The sequence below is a fragment of the Palaemon carinicauda genome, chromosome 38 (assembly GCF_036898095.1).
Source record: "Palaemon carinicauda isolate YSFRI2023 chromosome 38, ASM3689809v2, whole genome shotgun sequence".
In the NCBI taxonomy this organism is placed as follows: Eukaryota; Metazoa; Arthropoda; class Malacostraca; order Decapoda; family Palaemonidae; genus Palaemon; species Palaemon carinicauda.
The window spans coordinates 5,034,887-5,054,243 of record NC_090762.1 but is presented as its reverse complement, the minus strand read 5'-3'; the positions used below and the strand labels follow the sequence as shown (position 1 = coordinate 5,054,243).

The window sequence follows — 19,357 nt, the reverse complement described above, 5'->3', positions numbered from 1 at the left end:
AACTCAGTAGCCCTCTCAGACCGATTCCTTGCAGGTAAGAGGAATGTTCTGGCAGACAAAGTGAACAGGAAGACTCAGATAGGTGGCTCTGAGTGGTGTTTGAACCATCAGATTGCCAACAAAGTCCTGACTTTATGGGGTTTTCTAACAATAGACCTCTTTGCAATGTCCCTCAATTGGAAACATTCCAGTGTACTGCTTGCGAGTACCGGATCCCCAGGCCATCTGGCAGGATGGCTTCCAACATCTATGGGACAGGTTGGACTTTTATGTGTCCCCCCCCTGCCTAGTAGGACGACTCATAATCAAGGTAAGGGCATCGCAGGATCTCTTGATGACCCTCATAGCTCTGATGTGGCAGCAGGTATAGTAGTTCCCAGACCTTCTACATCTGCTCACAGAAGCTCCGAGAGGGCTACCACCTCTTCCCAAGATATTTACACAGCCATTCGCAGAGATATTTCACAAACCTGTGGCTTCGTTACGATTTCACACCTGGAAGTTATCCAGCGTCTCCTCTCAAAGAGAGGCTTTTTGCAACCAGTTGCGAAAAGGATGTCTGGGTACCTCCAAGATGTGGTTAGTGTTGTGAAAGAGGTATCACTCCTCTCAAAGACACTATCCCTGTCATAGTGGAGTATCTTTTATACCTCAGGGAGGAAAAACTCTGCTCGATCTCGGCAGTAAAAGGCTATCGCTCAGCCTTGAGCCTCGCCTTTAGATTGAAAGGAGTTAACATTTCCTCCTCTACAGAATTCTCACTCCTCTTATGGAGTTTAGAGTGCTGCTCTGAGTCAGAAGTTAGACCTCCTCCTTGTAACGTAGTACATGTACTACGAGCCCCGAAAGAAAAACCCTATGAATCTTTACATCATTCGTCAGATGGTGTCTTGACATTCAAGACGGTTTTTCTTCTAGCCTTGGCCTCGGCAAAAATTCAGTGAGCTATGAGGTCTATCGTACGATATCTCCCATTCAAGGGTATGGGGACAGGTGACACTCAGCTTCGTCCCTGAGTTTATTGCTAAAACCCAAAATCCAGCGGTAGCGGATCCTAGATTCGAGCCCATCCGGATTGAGAGTCTACGTTCTGTAACAGATAATCCAGATCAGCTGTTATTATGCTCTATTAGGGCACTGAGGACTTATCCCAAAAGAACCACAAGAGCTTGCCGACAGACTAACAGACTTTTCGTCAGCACGGGCAGGGTCAAGAGGCAAAAAATATGCAATACTATGTCCTTCTGGATTAGGCTAGTGAGAGAGCTCTCGTTCCAGACTTTAATCCTCAGACTAAAAGACCCAGAGCTCATGACGTCAGGGGCATTAAAAAAGAACTTCTATGTGGCAGGTATTACAGGCGGGCATGTGGAAGCTTCAAACAACCGTCACAGCCCACTACTTGCAAGACATAACACATAGGTAACATTATCCATAAGTCCTGTGCTGCACAAAACGTTGTCTAAAGCACCTCAGCTTCCGTGTAGGACGAGTAGCAGTTTGTTGAGGGCAGACGTTACCCGGTATAAGACTAGAATGAATATGCGAGTGACTGGCATTTTTATCTTTCACGTTCCACTCTCTTGGTGTTGAGCAACAGAGGAACTCTCCAAGCTGATCTCCTCTAACCGCAGGTGGGTACCATCGTCCCTTGTGTAACCTGATATACGTTTATATATTTGTTATGGCCCGATATCCCTGTAAGGTGGAATCTGGGAATGTCTAGGTTAAGTGTAGAGTTTAGCGCAAAATATTAGCTTACCTGGTCAAGTCACATTGCTGAGTTCTCACACATTCACTTGATTGCCCAGGCTGTTAAATCTCATACATTCTGAGAATTAGTGAAGTGACAGGGTGTATCTATTAAGCTCATGCAAAGCACAGACTAGCACCCCAGGTCAGGAACCAACCAGTTAGTTTTAGTACTTCCACCCACCTAAGGGTGAGTCTCCACTATAAAGAGGAAAAGGGTTTGTATTTGTGTTGGAACAAATTAGAGTTTTGGAAATAATTTGTTTTTTTCCCTAACTTGAGCTCTTTACACATACCTGACCAGCCATCATCTTACCCCCTAGAAAGTCCTGTCTGCAATTTGAAAAGCGGTGTCACTCAACCGGTGAGTGTGTGAGCAGGGCGACTAGTCTACCCCCTGCTACTCCCCCTCCCCATGCTAACATTAGCTTTCTAGAAGAACCTGTCATTGAGTCAAGTGTTGAAGGCTGGAGTCTGAAATGCCAAAGAACTTTATCTGCCCACTGTCTGTGGGATTATACCCACAAGTCCTGGAATACATTCTCACTGGAATCTGTGGTAGCTGCTCGTCAGATTGAGTAATGAGCCTTGTTACTTCATAAGACAAGAATTATCTCATTTAAGATAGCGGTAATGACGTAAGTCAAAGATAACATGTAAGAAGGTCTGGCCCCTATCCTTATTTCTTTTCTCTTGGGATACAGTAGTCGTGCTGTTATTTGCTGGATCAAATGTTGATGCAGATAGGCTTCCGCATCAAATAGTTTTTTATATAAGTTGATATAGAAGTATTTCTCCCATGATCCTTATGTTGGAGTGGATAGAACCGAATGTGGACAACCCCATTGCTTACTTGACCATGTATTGAGACATCATACCCTTTTAGGAAAGAGGTTCTTCATTGTCTGTTTGTCGCCAAACAGATACTTAGCTTATCACCTGAAATCATGTCTTTGGTGGTTTGAGGTGAACACTTTTGAACCTCCTCAGGTCAAAATGTTCGGCCGTGATTTTAAACCAGCCATCTTGGTCATATGCACTTACTCCCCTCTTTAGAATAAGTCTCCTATGAAAGGATGATGGTTTTTGTATGTGTAGGAACAAATAACAAAATTTAAAAGTACTGTAATTTGTATTTTTCCTAACTATATAAACCTGAGTCCTTTAAGTTTTACTTCCCACCTCAGCCACCCCCACAAGTCTTAGGTGAAAGTCAAAGTGTCTATTCAGTGTGCCATTGGTGGGGGTTACCGGGGCTTCTTGACCAACTGCCAGTAACTACTGACACCTTATTTAATTTTAACACCCGAATTCCAGCAATGCTGAAAACATACTCCTATTAAAGGACTAAAGTTTGTATAGCTAGGAAAAATACAAATAAGAGAAATTTGTGGTTATTTTAAATGCAAAATTACCTTAAGGACCGATCCTAATGTATGTGAAGGATTCATATTTGGTAAGCCTTAAGTATTGAAAATTAATGCAAGTGCTCCATTAGGAAGTTACTTTAAAATGAATGCCTTGTTGATAATATATTTTCAGTCCTATCAAAATATGTATCCCATCATCTGTTATGTGGGATTATCTTCGGGTACAAGTTGGGTATAGTCATTGAAGCTTGGTTGTAAGGAACAGTAGTCAATTGGTAGCATTTTATAAGACCACTCCTTTTTTTGTGCGGTCAATATGCTCAATTTGGGTATGAAACATTATTATTAGTGTAACTGTATTTGTGTTTGGTGATCATTGTGAGTGTCAGGTATAATACATCAACAATTTAGTAAATTTTTTTCCTATATTTATGTCTAAGAAGATTAATAAGTTACAGATTTGATGTATTATACATGTTCGTACAATTTCTGAGTTGTCTATGCCAAAAGACAATTTTGTATGTATAGAAACGATGTCATATTTATGAAAAATCCCATGATGATATTTGTTAGGATCTGTTCACATAAACTTCTCCAAGTGCCTCAGTTATCATCTCTTCCCTACCTGCTGTAACTGTCCATCTCAGTTCTTAGACCAAAAATTTGGTGGGTAGGGTCTCCGAAGTCTTGTAGGTTATTGGAATACCTTTTGTATTTTTCTATGAGCATTGTTTCTCATGGAAGTGTTATTTCCTGCACTTGGTCTGCACGTGCCAGTGCTTGGTGTGTATGTGTTGCCCTACCCCTTCCATCTCATCATCTTCCTTAAGTTAACAAGTGTGATACTGCATGGTTCCTTTCCTATCCATCTATGGAACTGACATACTACGCACCTACACTTCTGACTGCCGCTACTAATGTTCATCCAGTTTATGCCCGTTTTCTCCCTTCTGCCCTAATCTGCCCCCCTGTCAAAAGGATTATCAACATTGGCCAAATTTACAACCGAAATATGAGTAATACCTGGACTCTTGCCTACTCTCTCTCTCTGGAAATTTTGTTGACTTTATCCTGGTACCTATGTTTTAGTTTTGAGGCTTAATTCACATGGCCTTATGAAGGAGTCAGAGTTTTCCTTTTCCCTAAAGTATTTGGTGTTATTTACTAGATACTTTCCCATGCTGTCCAAAGGCTTAGTAATAGAGGGGAAAAAGGGCTATAGGGAGACAACAAAATTACAGTAAGATCTCTTTAAGGGGAAAGAGAGAGAGATGATATATTGTATTAGGCTGCTACCATATAAAACATTTAAGTACTGAAATATATTATATATATGCTATGGTATATACTGCACTAGTTGTGAGTTGACTAGCATTAGTTAATGTTTTGGATGCATGCTACTCAATTTTTTCAATTTTGGATATTCCCTTGTGGCTCTGATTAATTGAATAAACAAGGCAGTGATTTTGTGAGTAATTAGCTCATTGTAGGATTACAGAGAATTATTTTTGGTACCTGAATTATCACATCTTGCAGTGTTCATGTTAAAAAGAGTTTATTGGGAGTTTTATATTTTAGTACTGTACTATATTGGTATTATGATTTAGAAACTGGCTAATTTTAAACTTTATTTTGTTATTAGGTCACACTATGATGCTGTCTTTGAGCTTGTATCTATTCTTCAGAATGCAGCCTTTTGGTATATGAAACATGCTTCCAAAATTGCAGCCCAAGAAGAGTAAGTGTATCAAATACTGTATAGTTGTATCATGGTTTACCATTTTAATTCATTCTGGGAGTGAGCTCGCAACCTACAGTGCTCACATTCTAAAATACATTTTCCATAAGAAATATAGGAAATTCACTTAGTGCATTTTACAAGTCCATGAATACAATTGTTACAAAAGAAAAAAAATATTAAGATCATTAGAACTGATGTTCCTCTTGGCATCTTGACTAAAGTACTGATGGCTTCAAATTCTCTAGATTTTTATGTTTTGAATTTCTAATACTGTATCATTACATGGAACAGTTCGATCATAAATGATTAAAACATCCAATGTGAATAAATGAATATTAATACAGTTTGAAGTAATTGAGTACGGGAAACCTGGCTCTTGGGTAAAGGGTAGGAATATTAGTCCTCAAATATTATTTTAAGGTATATGTAATGTTCTATAAGAAATTTTAAGAGATTTAGTAGTAATCTCTTGAATTTTTAACCAATAAATATTAAAGAAAAAAGATTAGTAGGTACAGTAAATACTTTACAAGCAATGCTTTTCATGAGTAAAAATTAACTTCAACTTAAGCAATATTCTTACTTAAATTAAATATTTTGATCTGAGTATTGTAATGTCATATAAAACTATTCTTAAATTTTTCTTTGCAGTGTAAGTATGGATGAAGCAAAGATAGTTCATCGTAGCCTTCGTAGAGGAGCTGGTTTATTAAAGTATGCTCAAGATGAATGGGTCGACAAATTACTGGAAACTCCACCCGCTGGTAGTGATTCTGATCCCAGAGTTCACACTGCCTATCTCAATCAGTCAACTGCAGAAGCTCAAGAAGGTAGTGAATATTAAAGTCTTGTAATTTTTGTACTGTATTTATTTAACATAGCCAATCTTTTACTTTTGTGCAATTATGCATTCAGCAAATGTAAGCTGATAAGGTAGTATTAGAAAATCAAATCTTTGCTCAGACAGCCTGTATAATATATACAGTACAACGCTTCCGAAAGGCTAAAATCGCTTTCAAATCTTCGCTCAGACAGCCTTTATGATATATACAACACTTCCAGAAGGCTAAAATCACTCTCAAATCTTTGCTTAGACAACCTTTATAATATATACAACACTTCCAGAAGGCTAAAATCGCTTTCAAATCGTCGCACAGACTGCCTTTATAATATATACAACACTTCCAGAAGGCTGAAATCACTCTCAAATCTTTGCTCAGGCAGCCTTTATTTGTTTAGTTTTAATTTTATTATTCAGTAATACAGTAATGTTATTAAATTAATTCAAAATCAGCTCACTGATTAAAATAGCTTGTATTGCAGAATATGTCCTGAGGATTTAATCATGATCAAAATTAAAAATGGAACACATACAGTATTAATTTTTTGAAAATATGTTCATATAGCTTTTATTCAAAGTTGTGTCAACGTCTACCCTAAAATTCTTTTTACTTGCAAAATGCTTCCCCCTCTGGGAACCACTATCCCATCTGGTAGTTGATGATATGAGGTATTACTGTACCTCCTACTATTTGGTTCTCAAAGTTGAAAACCCAATCAGTAGTCTCTTGACATCACTGATCAGTTGGGAGGAGAGGCCCATGTATATGAATGTCAGGCAACTAAGAAAATGAATTTTATCATTAAAATTCTTTTCAGTATCATGATACTCACCTTGATGTTCATATTGCTGATTCACACACTGATGGAAGTGGGATAGTGAAGGAAAGATGGGAAAGTAACAATCTAGTTTATTAAATTTATGAACCATCCTAACCACAAGTAAATTTGCAATCATTCAAGTTGCCTTGTTGGATTCCAAACCCATAACATTAACTCAAATCTTAGACAATATAGTAAATAAAAGTGAACTTTCTCATTGAGAAAAGTAAAGGTATAACTTAATCAAAATTAACCGTAAATTCTTAATTACACCACATCTCTCACAGTTACCATATGTTATAGTACCCAGTAAATTTCTAATAAAAAAGTTTATTGTAGATAAAGCCATGCAAAAACTTATTATGTAAAGCACTGAGTTCCTGTCAACACCTTTCTAAAAATGTTTTTTATCTTCATAGTAATGTGAATTCTGTTGATATGCATCAGTATTATGCTCTCTTTCCCTCGGTCCAAAGATAGATTTAGTGTCAGGGTTGGTAACAAGGTTTTCTTCTGTTGTTGACTAGAATACGCTGCCATCTCAAATACGTGGGCTATCACATTTCCCCACTGTATCTGACCTAGTAAGGTAAAAAAGATGCATTTATTTGTCCTTACTGACTTGTCGTTGTTCAGCTAAAGAAAAGAACTCTAATTCTGTCCTTATTTTTTATCGCTATGTATGAGACTTTTTCCCGCTTCCTTTCCTCTACATTTCCAAATAAAAAAGTAAGGTGGAAAAAGGAAAGACAAGATTATGCCAGGAGTTCCACTTTGTAAATCAAATACAGATACTCGTCAACTTACAATCTGCGACTTAAGACTGATTGACTTTATGACCGCAACCATGACTGGTACCTGTGGTTAAGACATTCATCAATGTGAGAAATTTAGTTGAAAATCAACAAATGGAGCGTAATTTAAAAAAACAAAGTCCAAATATGAAATTTTGCATTTGTAATTGGCAAATAGTAATGTACAGTATTAAAAATTACCAAAGAACATGAATCAAGACGTAAGATTTAGTTCCAAATTTCCAAATACAGCATAATGTTAAAAAGTGCAGGTCAGAATGATAAATTTAGCATTAGAAATCAGCAAATAATACTGTACAGCACCTAATTAACAATTGCCAAAGAACGAAACTCAAAACATGAAATTTTGTATTAAAAATTGGTAAATAATACTGTATATGTTATGAAATTATGGCAATAATACTGTGTTTGATTATATGTGAGTATATTCTCAATGCCGTCGTCATTTTGAGATCAGGTGACAAAAAAAAAAAAAAAAAATATGTTAAAATAATGAGTAATTACTTTTGTTAAAATATACCTTAAATTGATAACAGAAAAGTAAAAAAATTATTACAGTACATGTAAGTTCAGTTAACATCAGAAATTAAGATTATTTTAGACATCTTTCAGTATGTTGTCAGCTAAAACTAGATGTCAACTGACGAAATCGAATGACCGTGTTTTAAGCCCTGTCTACTATCGAACATCGATTTAAGAAAATTATAAGTTTATTTTCTGTGTAGTACGTAATTGACACTTTTTAAGGAAATAAATATTTTTGTTTCTTCTGTTATATGTATGCTTTGTAAGGCATCTCTGAGAGAGAGAAGGAACACATTCATATAACTACCAATAATAATTAAAGCAATAAATTACCTGTATGAAAATTATATTCTATACTGTAACATATTTGTGCTAAAGTAATATTTATTATAAAGAAATTTTGAATAGATTAAGAAATTATATAAATGATACTCTTTGTTATTCGTATGTGCGTAGTTACGGTAATCAAGCAGGACGTGTGACACCCCCTGTTTCGGCCTCTAGGCACAGGGCCAGTGGCCGTGATCCAATGTCAGTGTCACAAGCCTCGGAGTCGGGCCTTGCTTACCTAGGTGGCCATGTTGCCCTTTGTGGCTAGGTGTTATCCCCCTTCATGGTAAGGGATCCTCCTTTAACCATATACCAAACTTTTGGGACAGGGCAGTCCCTATCAGCCTATTCATCCCTATGAAACACAGATTGGAGGTTGCTGGAGTCATCTCCTTTTCTCATGTACAAGAATAAGTAGATTGATACTTCCTGGGAAGTAAAAGAACCAATCGTTTTCGGTTCTAATGGGACTTCCGACCCACCAATCAGAGAGTCTCCCTATGTTAAAGAATGAAACGTTTGGATATGTGTAGTAACAGATAACGAATTTCAAAAGTAATTTGTATTTTCCTAGCTATACAAACCAGAGTCCATTAAAGTTAAACTTCCCACCTCAGCCTGAGCCGAAAGTTGAAAGTGAAGAGTTTCCGACATTGCTACTCGCCTGTTGTTAACTACCTGGTTAACAAGTTTAACGGCCGTTCCAGCTCTGCTTGAAGACCCATTCCGTTTTAAAGAACTCAGGTTTGTATAGCTAGAAAAGAACAAATGACTTTAAATTTATTTTTCTGCAGCTGTATTTCTGACCCAATGAGGGTTGTAATGTTTTAGTTTTACTGTTTGGGAATGATAAAGTTAGTCCAGCTGTTGTATGATTATACTGTACTCTTTTCAGTTACAATTGCTCGAGCCATCGAATTGAAACACAATGTTGGGTTGATTTCTGCACTTTCCAATGAAACATCGAAGTTATTTACCACAGCTGCTGATTCTATTGCTTCCCTAGATGAAAAGAGATTTGGTCACTGGAGAAATTATCTACGCTTGAAAGCAGCTCTGTATGCAACCTATGTAAGTTTTGAAGGATCTTATTGTTATTGTTCTTGTTATATAGTTTAGTGAGACCACTTAAGTCTCATTTTTAGTGATTTTTTTATTCTGACATCCAATTGCTTAGCCTTAAAAGATTTTGAATTTTCTCAAGACTTAACTCTTTATTCCAGGCGTACAATTATGCAGGTGAAAATATGCTGAACCAAGATAAATGTGGAGAAGCAATTCGATCTCTCCAGGAAGCTAAGAAATGTAAGTTACTACTTGAATTGCATAATACTAGCAGTGTACAATATCATCAATTCATTTCCAATTTTTTTAATGTTGCTTGTTGCAGCAGGTCATAGTTGAGTTATTTTTCATACCCTCAGTTTACCATTTAGGATCATCTATTAACCCTTTTACCCCCTGGCTATTTGGAAATTTCCAACCCTTAACCCCCAGGGGGTTATTTTTTTCCCAGCACATTTTGCAGTATATTTTTTTAAATTGCTCTAAAAGCCTTAATTTTTGTCATAGAGAGGTCAGGTTGGTCTCATTCTCTTGGAAAATGCCTGAATTTTCTCAAAAAATTATAAAAAATATGAAAAAAGAAAATTTTATTGCATTTTTTTGCAAGGACGTACCGGTACGTCCATGGGGGTAAAGGGATGGCTTTTGTGAAACGTACCAGTACGTCCTTTGGGGGTAAAAGGGTTAACTGACCTGCTTTTCCTTCTGTTTTGCTGGTTGGCCTTCTGTATTTCTGTCATCCACAAAAGGTTAAAGATTTTCTAAGTATTATGATTAATACATCTGGGGATAAAAACTTTATATATATAATTTATTTTATGGGTGGATAGGGTGTTATAGTCATACGTAGAAGTCAAAGGTCAGATTAGTGTGCAACCTTGGCCATAACTTTCAAGTTATATAAGATCATAATTTGTATGTTTACTACAGTAAGAAGCTGATATGCTGAGTTAGGTCAAGGTATTAAAGGTCAAATAGTAATCATAACTTTAGCCATGAATATTGACCTATGGGACATAGAGGATTCATTGTTGACATATGTGCTTCATTAAAGAATCCAATGCACAAGTAAAATCAAGGTCATATCTAGAGGCCAAAGTTCAAACTTAAATTTGTCAATAATGTAGAAAATTGTTTCAAAAAAGGGATTTTGACGTAGGAAAAATCTATTTCTGGGCGAGGGACCTGTGCCGCCCAGTGAATAAGCTCCATTTAGCACTTATTCCTAGGTAATTTACTGCTAAATATACCAGAGAAAAAAATGTAAAGGAGTGCTAGGTTAACTAGCTCGCTCACCTATTGGTGTCGGTATAAAATTGGGCGTATAATCCAGAGGTCCCGCACTATTTAGATTCATCCACGACAAAGACCCCAATAGAGGAGAGCCGTTCAACCTCACTCGGCACCACCAACTCTGCATCCGCTCAGAACCCAACTCCTTAGCACCCAAAGTTTGGGGACTCCAAGGGAGAGGAGCTGGGAGGGTTCACTGGGCGGCACAGGTCCCTCGCCCAGAAATAGATTTTTCCTACGTCAAAATCCCTTTTCTGGGCTCGAACCTGTGCCGCCCAGTGAATATATACAAGAGAAATGTCACCAAACTTGCAAAATAAAGGAAAAAACATAAGCGTAAGGGAAATACAAGTTGCTTTAATCAGAGATGAGTGCCAAAAACAATTATAAGGGTATCTTAAAAGGAACATAAATCCACTTGGTAGAACAACTGACAAATAAGGTAAGGTATAATAATGCCGTGAGTGATAATATATACAGATACTCAGGAGTTAAAAATTTACAAATATAATAACAGTATTCAGGTGCGAAACCAACGAATACAAATAGGGTATAAATGAGGCAGGTAAGGGGGAGAGATAACATGACAAGGAATTAACATGTGAGTTACCTGGGAGTAACTACGCTCCCTGCAGCTACTGTAGAAAATTTTAGGGCTTCCAAATGTTTAAGGTAGTGTTTCTTGAACACTGACGGTGATTTCCACCCTGTATACCTGGAAAGGTCCGTAAAATTCATGTGGTGAAAAAAGTTCACCGAAGTAGCAACCGCTCTGATATCATGTGCAAGAGGAAAAGAGTCAGGGCTAGCTTGTTTAATAAAATACAAAATTTGTTGCCTGATCCCTTTAATGGTAATGGTACCACCTTGTTCTCTAATGAATAGAGGCCCCGAGGAGTTAGAGGAGGTCCGGGATAAATAAGACCTAAGAGTAGTAACAGGGCACAGAGACGGATCTTGCGTGAGGGGAACAATTTTCCAGGAGGACCATCTGTTCTGAGGGTCTTCGTTCTTAGCCAAAAAGAATTTGTTAGGTGAAAGAAGGACCTCTCCCGAAGGAAGGAACTCAATATGACCCGGGTCTCTCGACAAGGCTGCCAGTTCAGAAATTCTTGCCCCGGAAGCCAAGCTCACCAGGAAAAGTGTTTTCCTGAGAAGGAGAATGTAATCACAAGAACTGTTAATGGTATCAGAAGCCAATTTGAGTACATCATTAAGGAACCAGGTCACCGGGGTAGGACGAGTAACCGGTTTCAGTCTGGCACAGGCTTTCGGAATTGAAGCTAACAAAGAGTCGGTTAAGTCTATGTTAAAACCCACTAGGAAGATCTTTTTCAAAGCAAATTTAATAGTGGTGATAGTATTGGCTGCCAGACCTGATTCTAATAAAGTTCTAAAGAAAAGTGACTGTAAGGTTCAAGTTCATACAGTGCACGTCTGAGTCTATCAAAAATTTTGCCAACTTTTTAACTGCAGAATCATATTGGCGGATGGTGGAATCCCGTTTATCTGATTCTAGGAACAGGGTGTTTTGAGGATCGATATTGGCACCATGCATGGCCGCAAACTTCATGAAGTCCATAAAGTTAGGGCGCTCTGAATGTTTGAGAAAGCGTACACAACGCGTGTTTGTACTATCTGAGACAGAACCGGATTGGGTATCGGGTGAGGATATAGTCTCAACTCTCGCAGGAGAGGATACCAGTTGCTCTTGGGCCAGTTGGGTGCGACCAAGGCTACTTGTCCCTTGAAGGATCTCAGTTTGTCTAGGACTTTCAGTAAAAGATTCACCGGGGGAAAGAGATAAATCCTTTCCCAGATGTCCCAATTCTGTGACATGGCGTCTGTGGCGTAAGCCTGAGGGTCTAGATTGGGAGCCACATATACTCTCAATTTGTGGTTGGATTCCGTGGCGAAGAGGTCCACTTGGAGACCGGGAACCCGAGAGAGAATCCACCGGAATGACTTTAGATCGAGTGACCATTCCGATTCTAAAGGGGAGGTCCGGGACAAGGCGTCTGCCACTACGTTCCGGACTCCCGCCAGGTGGACAGCTGAAAGATGCCAACGGTTCGAGGCTGCTAGGGAGAATATGGCTACTAGAACATGGTTCAGAGGCCCTGATTTTGACCCGCCTCTGTTGAGGCAGCGGACCACCACTTCGCTGTCGAGGACCAGACGAAGGTGTTGTCTCTTGGGTAGAGCGAGACGTTTCAGGGTTAGAAGAACTGCCATGGCCTCCAGCACATTGATGTGAAATTGGCGGAATAAGGGAGACCAAAGACCTTGAACTTTCCTGAGCTGAGAATAGCCGCCCCAACCTGATAGGGATGCGTCCGTGTGAATGATTAACTTCGGAGGCGGAAATCGAAGGGGAACTGACTTTGACAGATTGTTGGCTCTTGTCCAAGGAAGAAGTCTTTCCCGTAGAATGGGAGGAAGGCGGACTTTCCTGTCCCGGAGCTTCCGGTTCGCCCTCGAACGCCAGACACGATTGATATCTTTCAATTTTGCCTTCAGAAGTAGATCCGTCACTGAGGCAAATTGAAGGGACCCCAGAATCCTCTCTTGGAGTCGTCTGGAACTTACTTTGTCTTTGAGAAAGCGTTTGGTGTTCCTTGCCATCTCTAACCTTTTGGGTTTGGGAAGACACAGAGTATGAGATATAAGATCCCATTGCAGGCCGAGCCATTGGAACTTTGATTTCGGAAGAAGACGGGACTTCTTGAAGTTGATCTGGAAGCCTAGAGATTGAAGATATTGGATGACTCTGTGAGTGGCTTTTAGGCAATTTTGGGAGGTGTCTGACCAAATGAGCCAGTCGTCCAGATAGGCTACTACTTGAATCCCTTGATTTCTGAGTTCCTGAACAGCGACTAATGCTAACTTTGTGAAGATCCTTGGGGTGATGTTGAGCCCGAAAGGCATCACCTTGAAGGAGTAATTTTTGTCCCCTAGGCGGAAGCCTAGATACGGACGGAAGTGTCTCGCTATCGGGACGTGATAATAGGCGTCTGTAAGATCGATAGAGGTGGTGACGGCCCCACGGGGAAGTAAGGTCCGCACCTGCGAGACGGTAAGCATTCGAAACTTGTCGCATTGAATGGACAAGTTGAGAAGGGATAGGTCTAGAATCACTCTTCTCTTGTCTGAATCCTTCTTCGGGACACTGAACAGCCGACCCTGAAACTTCAGGTGTTTCGTTTCTTGTATGGCGTTCTTTTGTAACAGATCCTGGACAAATTCGACTAGGTCCGGAGTGGAATGTTGATGAAATTTGTTCGGAGGAGGAGGCCCTTGAATCCAACTCCACCCCAGTCCCTTGGAGATGATACTGAAAGCCCAGGGACTGAACCTCCATTTGTTGCGGAAGGCATAAAGCCTCCCCCCTACCTGCTGCACCTCAGTATTGGCTTGAGGAGTTGCCTCCACGTCCGCCTCGGAAGTTCTTTCCCTTGCGAAAGACTCTTCCTCTACCTCTGTTCTGGTTTGAACCACGGTGGTAGCCTCTACCTCTGTTATAACTCTGGGAAGAGCTATGAGCCTCATAAGACTGGTTAAAGGCAGGAGAAGTGGTGGAGGCACCGGAAAGCTGGCTCTTAGGGAGCAGAACGGTGACATAGTCGTCCGAAGGAGCCTGAGAGGTGGAAGGCTGTGCAGGAGCAACGGGAGATGGAGGAAGAGGCAGTCGGAAATTGGACGAACTACTCTGCTGTTGCCTGAACTGGGTGGAGGTATACGGGCGGAGCTTCTTCCTACCCCGGGCTTGGTAATTTGCGGGGTCATATTTCCGTTTAGGAGTCAAACCCCAACGGGCTTTAAGGCTCTGATTGACTCTAGTGGCCTCTGCCAAGACTTCCTCTACAAGATCCTCAGGGAAGAGATTTGAACCCCAGCAGGAGGACCGGATAAGCTTATTAGGCTCGTGCCTAATAGTCGCCTCAGCCAGGACGTGTTTGCGACACCTACGTTTAGCAATAGCGAAGTCATAAAGGTCGTAGTATAATGACTGCAACGTAGCCTTATTGAGGGACTTAAAGATACTCTCAGTATCATAAGTTAAGGCTATCGACTCCGTGGACGTGGCCAAGTTCAGAGTACGGCCAACACGTAGGCGAGAATCATACTCCTGTTTAATGAGGGATTCCGGGAGACGGGGAAGCCGCTCACTAAACATAACTGAAGCACAGTCCGCTGATAGCTTGCCAGAGGTAAAAGTGGTATGGACATTGTCCCAACACTCAATGCCAGAAGGAAGAAGGAGGGAGATCGGATCCACCTCTCGGATGGGAGGCAAGGGCTTCTCCTCCAGAGCATATTGGAAAGCAAGCTCTGCTACCTTATTGACGCATGGAGTCACGGTGTTTTTGTCCATTATGAACATTGTGAAGGAGCTCTTATAAGGCGTCAACATGGTGTTGGTGCAACCAATGTCATTCAGGAACCTAGCCCAAACAGATTGGGCTTGTTCTTTTGGGAAGATGACAGTCTCTTTGGGGACCTTATCTAACCGAACCAGAGCTTCCTCGGTAAGCCTGGCATAACCATGAAATGGAAATGCCAGACCAGGAGGAAAGAATTCAAAGTCCTCTAGAGGACGAGTGCCAAGACCTTCCAAAGTTAACATTCCGTCTGAGAACGGGGAATGAAGAGCCATGCGCCAAGGATTATTCTTGGTAAACGGCGGGAGCTTAGAGGCATCCGGGATGAGAGAGCTTTGGACTCGCTCCGGAGCACCTTGCTCTAATGCCCCAAGTCTCTGACCGATGTTAGAGAACATCGTGTCCATCTTGGCCTGCATTTCCGACACCAACTTAGCTTGCATCTCCGACACAATGCGAAGCATGGCTGATTCGGAAAGGCCCGGGCTAGGAGCAGGAGTGGCGGATTGTACTCCCAGGTCGTGAGACTTAGAGGAGGAGCCAGAAGCCTTAGATGACGGGTTTGTATTCAGCTTAGAACTATGGGAAGCCTTGTGAGGCTTACGAGCTTTAGGTAAGGTTCTAGATGTAGACTTATCCTTGGGGGGAACCGGATGTGATCGTTGAGACGAATCACGGTCCCCAGAAAAACCATGAAAGGAAGAGCGATCAGATGAAGAAGAAAGAGCGGGGCTGAGGATAGGAATCTCAGCGCCGGTAACACCTGCCTCACTTACCACCCTACCTGCATCCGGATCATCCAATATCATGGGTTCAACATCCAGGTTCATGGAAGCAACATTGTCTTCCAGATCTCCGGGGGCATCCGACGGATCTTGTTCTTGATCAATGAACCCCGCTATGGTGGCATCAATGTGGGCAATGATGGGAGCTGCAACATGCCTAGCCACAGCGGCTGAAGACTTGGCGTTAGGATAGATCATGGCACAATAGTCTTCGGATAGGACGTAAGGCTGCTTGGATTTCACGTTTCGGGCAAAACCACCAACCCACACTTTCAGTGTGGCCCGAGCCGCAGACTTTTGCTCCGGGGATGCCTGAAATAATAGTGGGAATTATAAAAGGGAAGACTCCCAGTGGTCCTTCAAGACCATAGAGATCTTACTAAATAGTGTATGTATACCAAAAAAAGGTAAAATAAATAAGAAGGCAACATAGCCAACGGGACTCACCGAGTCAGATCCAAGGGTGGTGATGAGGTCAAAACAGACCATACAGTTATCAGGGTGCCATACCACGATGTCCTCCAGCTGAACTCCGCAGAGGGCGTGAGACCGACATACGGTATGGCCACAAGGCTGATGAAGAACAGCCGCACAGGCCGTCGTCTGACAATGCACCATCTATAAAAAGAATAGTATATGAGAAACTGTAATTCTCTTAAGTAGGGGCGGGTCCGGAGGACCCGGGCCTAACATAAGTCTAACATAAGATTAGAGCTTAACTGTAATATTCTCAAGTAGGGGCGGGTCCGGAGGACCCGGGCCTAAACATAAGTCTAACTTGAGACTAAAGTATAGCTATCCATTCCGGTCGAGCCGGGAGCATAAAAAGGATGCAACAAAGAATTAAGACACATGGTGTCTGATTTCCCGGAGCGAGGTTAAGCCCCGGGCCGGGAAATAAAAGTATATCCATAAACCAATTCATATAGGAACTCCGGGATAGTGATCTGTCATATATAATCATATATAATCATAGGAACTGTTATAAATTAATAGGGGGGCGGAACTGTAGATAAGAACCGCCAACCGAACCCGGAGGGTTTCGTATAACATAATAAAAGTGTGATAAGTGAATATACAATAGGGTGCACCGGGATCCAACTCTGTTGACCGGTGGCCAACCAGTCTAGACAGAGACGAACCCGCCGGGACACCCGGAGGACAAAGTCCATAAACACTGAACTACCCCCTCTAAAAGGAGGGAAGGCAACGGTCCCCTAGGGGAGGGGGGGAGAGAAGCCTAGCCGCCCACCTAGCGAGAGGGGGAGCTTGGGGGAGGATCACGTGAAACGGAGCAGCAGGGCTACCAACTGACGATCCCCAACCAGACAGATCAAACGGAGTAATAGCACAAATATTCATTTTAATAGTAATAGCGTTGAAAAATTATATAAATATACACATAAAAAATTTAGGGCAAGGCATGCAACATAATAAATAAATCACAAAGGACACACCTGATGGCTTATAAAATAACATTGCCGCCTAGTAACGAAGGTCGGCAAGCCATACGATACGTAACTGATATCGGCCCTAAAAATGAACCACGAGGGTTCTAAACGCTAAATAATGAATATCCACAATAACAAATAAAATTTAATTAATAATAAAAATAATACACATAGTAACACCGCGAGTGAAACTAAAAGCTCTCAAAACAGGAGTACCAACTGTAAGCGGAATCAAGCAAGATCGATATGAACGAAGAGAATAAACTCCTATAATTTAAATATTAAACGATCTAGATTGCTCAAAACACAGCAAAACATAGCTTGGTACTTAACTTAGACGGTGTCTCCTGGGAAACCGATGAAGAAGCCATAATCCAAAGGAAAATCGCAAAAACACGAGAGCACAAACAAAAAGCGGGTTACCATAAAGGCGTGCTAAAAGGAGTTGGGTTCTGAGCGGATGCAGAGTTGGTGGTGCCGAGTGAGGTTGAACGGCTCTCCTCTATTGGGGTCTTTGTCGTGGATGAATCTAAATAGTGCGGGACCTCTGGATTATACGCCCAATTTTATACCGACACCAATAGGTGAGCGAGCTAGTTAACCTAGCACTCCTTTACATTTTTTTCTCTGGTATATTTAGCAGTAAATTACCTAGGAATAAGTGCTAAATGGAGCTTATTCACTGGGCGGCACAGGTTCGAGCCCAGAAACACTTTTTTGAGATTTCCTTTGTATAATGTACAAAATTTTTGTTTTATAAAAATCTAATTCTGTTTTCTTTGAATGCCACAATGCCAAATGAATTTATATTTCAGGTTATGAGTCTGCTTCTGAATTGTGCAAGGAATATGCTCAAACAAAAGGTCCTGGAACACAAGCAAAACCTGAACGACATCAGTTTTTCAGACGTGTGGCACCTATAGTTGCTAGAACACTTGAAAAATGTGAAAGAGAAAATGGGATGATGTAAGTTTTATTTATGTCGAGTATGAAGACACCTCTTTCTATAATTTCATGTAATTTAAGGATATTATTAGAGAATATATTCATAGCCCCATGTGGCCGCGGGAGCATAAAACAATTAGAATAGCGCCAACGTATCCCTGCGTGTCGTAAGAGGCGACTAAAAGGGACGGGACAAGGGGGCTGGGAACCCCCCTCTCCTGTATTATAATCCTGTGAGACATCAAAGAGGTGGAGCTGGGGGGAGAGTGACTGCTCCCCACACTCTAGTTTTGGGGTGTTTGAATGTCCGTGGATGTAGTACGATAGAGAGTAGATGTGAGATTGGAAGTATGTTTAGGAATACAGTAGAAGGATGGATATATTGGCTTAGTGTGAGACAAAGATAAAAGGGAAAGGTGAAGTGATGTTTGGTGAAATGTCTGGTAGAGTGTTTGGGATTGAAAGGGGAAGAGCAAGAGAAAGTGTTGCTTTATTGCTGAGTGAATGGATGACAGGTATAGTAGTGGAATGGAAGGAGATATCATCTAGGTTAATGTGGGTAAGGGTTAGGTTGGGTAGGGAATGTTGGGCTTTTGTCAGTGCATTTGGGCTAGGTTGTGAGAAAAGTGAAGAAGAGCGGAATGAGTTCTGGAATGAATTAACTAGGTGTGTAGAAGGACTGGGTAGAAGGAATTATGTAGTTGTCATGGGTGACTTAAATGCTAGAGTGGGCGCAGGAGAGGTAGAAGGTTTCATTGGGAAGTATGGCATACCAGGTGAAAATGAGAGTGGTGAGAGGCTGGTAGATATGTATTGATCAAGAGATGGTGATAAGTTCTAGTTGTTCCGTAACTGGAATACAAACCACGCTATTTAATAGGGGTATTACTTTCGGCGCAGCTGAAATGACGAGCCATTAAAATTTAACGAGGGTTTACTACCCACACCGCTAGTTAGGGGGGGGGGGGGTAGGGGAGGGTAGCTTGCTAAAACCCCCCCCCCCTCCCTCACACACACCTGTGCTTGACTTTACTTCACTTTACTTTACTTTTGGCTCGGAGCGAGAACGGTTGTTTCCTCTCTCTCTCCTCACCTATTTTGGACTGCCATTAATTTTTGTCTTTTTACTTTTTCTTATACTTGTAAATATATATATAATCATTCTTAATGTTTACGTATATATATGTGTATAGAAATGTAGTAAGTTTTCTTTTCAGTGTTTGTACTGTGTGTGTGATATA

The 19,357-nt window shown here is 41.0% G+C and overlaps 1 protein-coding gene across 1 annotated transcript in view; it reads left to right on the top strand.

Moving 5' to 3' along the window:
- LOC137630396 (BRO1 domain-containing protein BROX-like) overlaps positions 1 to 19,357 on the top strand; it is a 95,282-nt gene that overhangs the window by 36,223 nt on the left and 39,702 nt on the right. Inside the window, exons 3-7 of the mRNA XM_068361844.1 lie at positions 4,765 to 4,860; positions 5,515 to 5,693; positions 9,091 to 9,266; positions 9,419 to 9,500; positions 17,987 to 18,137. Coding sequence (XP_068217945.1) covers positions 4,765 to 4,860; positions 5,515 to 5,693; positions 9,091 to 9,266; positions 9,419 to 9,500; positions 17,987 to 18,137 — 684 coding nt within the window. The remainder of the gene's footprint in view (positions 1 to 4,764; positions 4,861 to 5,514; positions 5,694 to 9,090; positions 9,267 to 9,418; positions 9,501 to 17,986; positions 18,138 to 19,357) is intronic.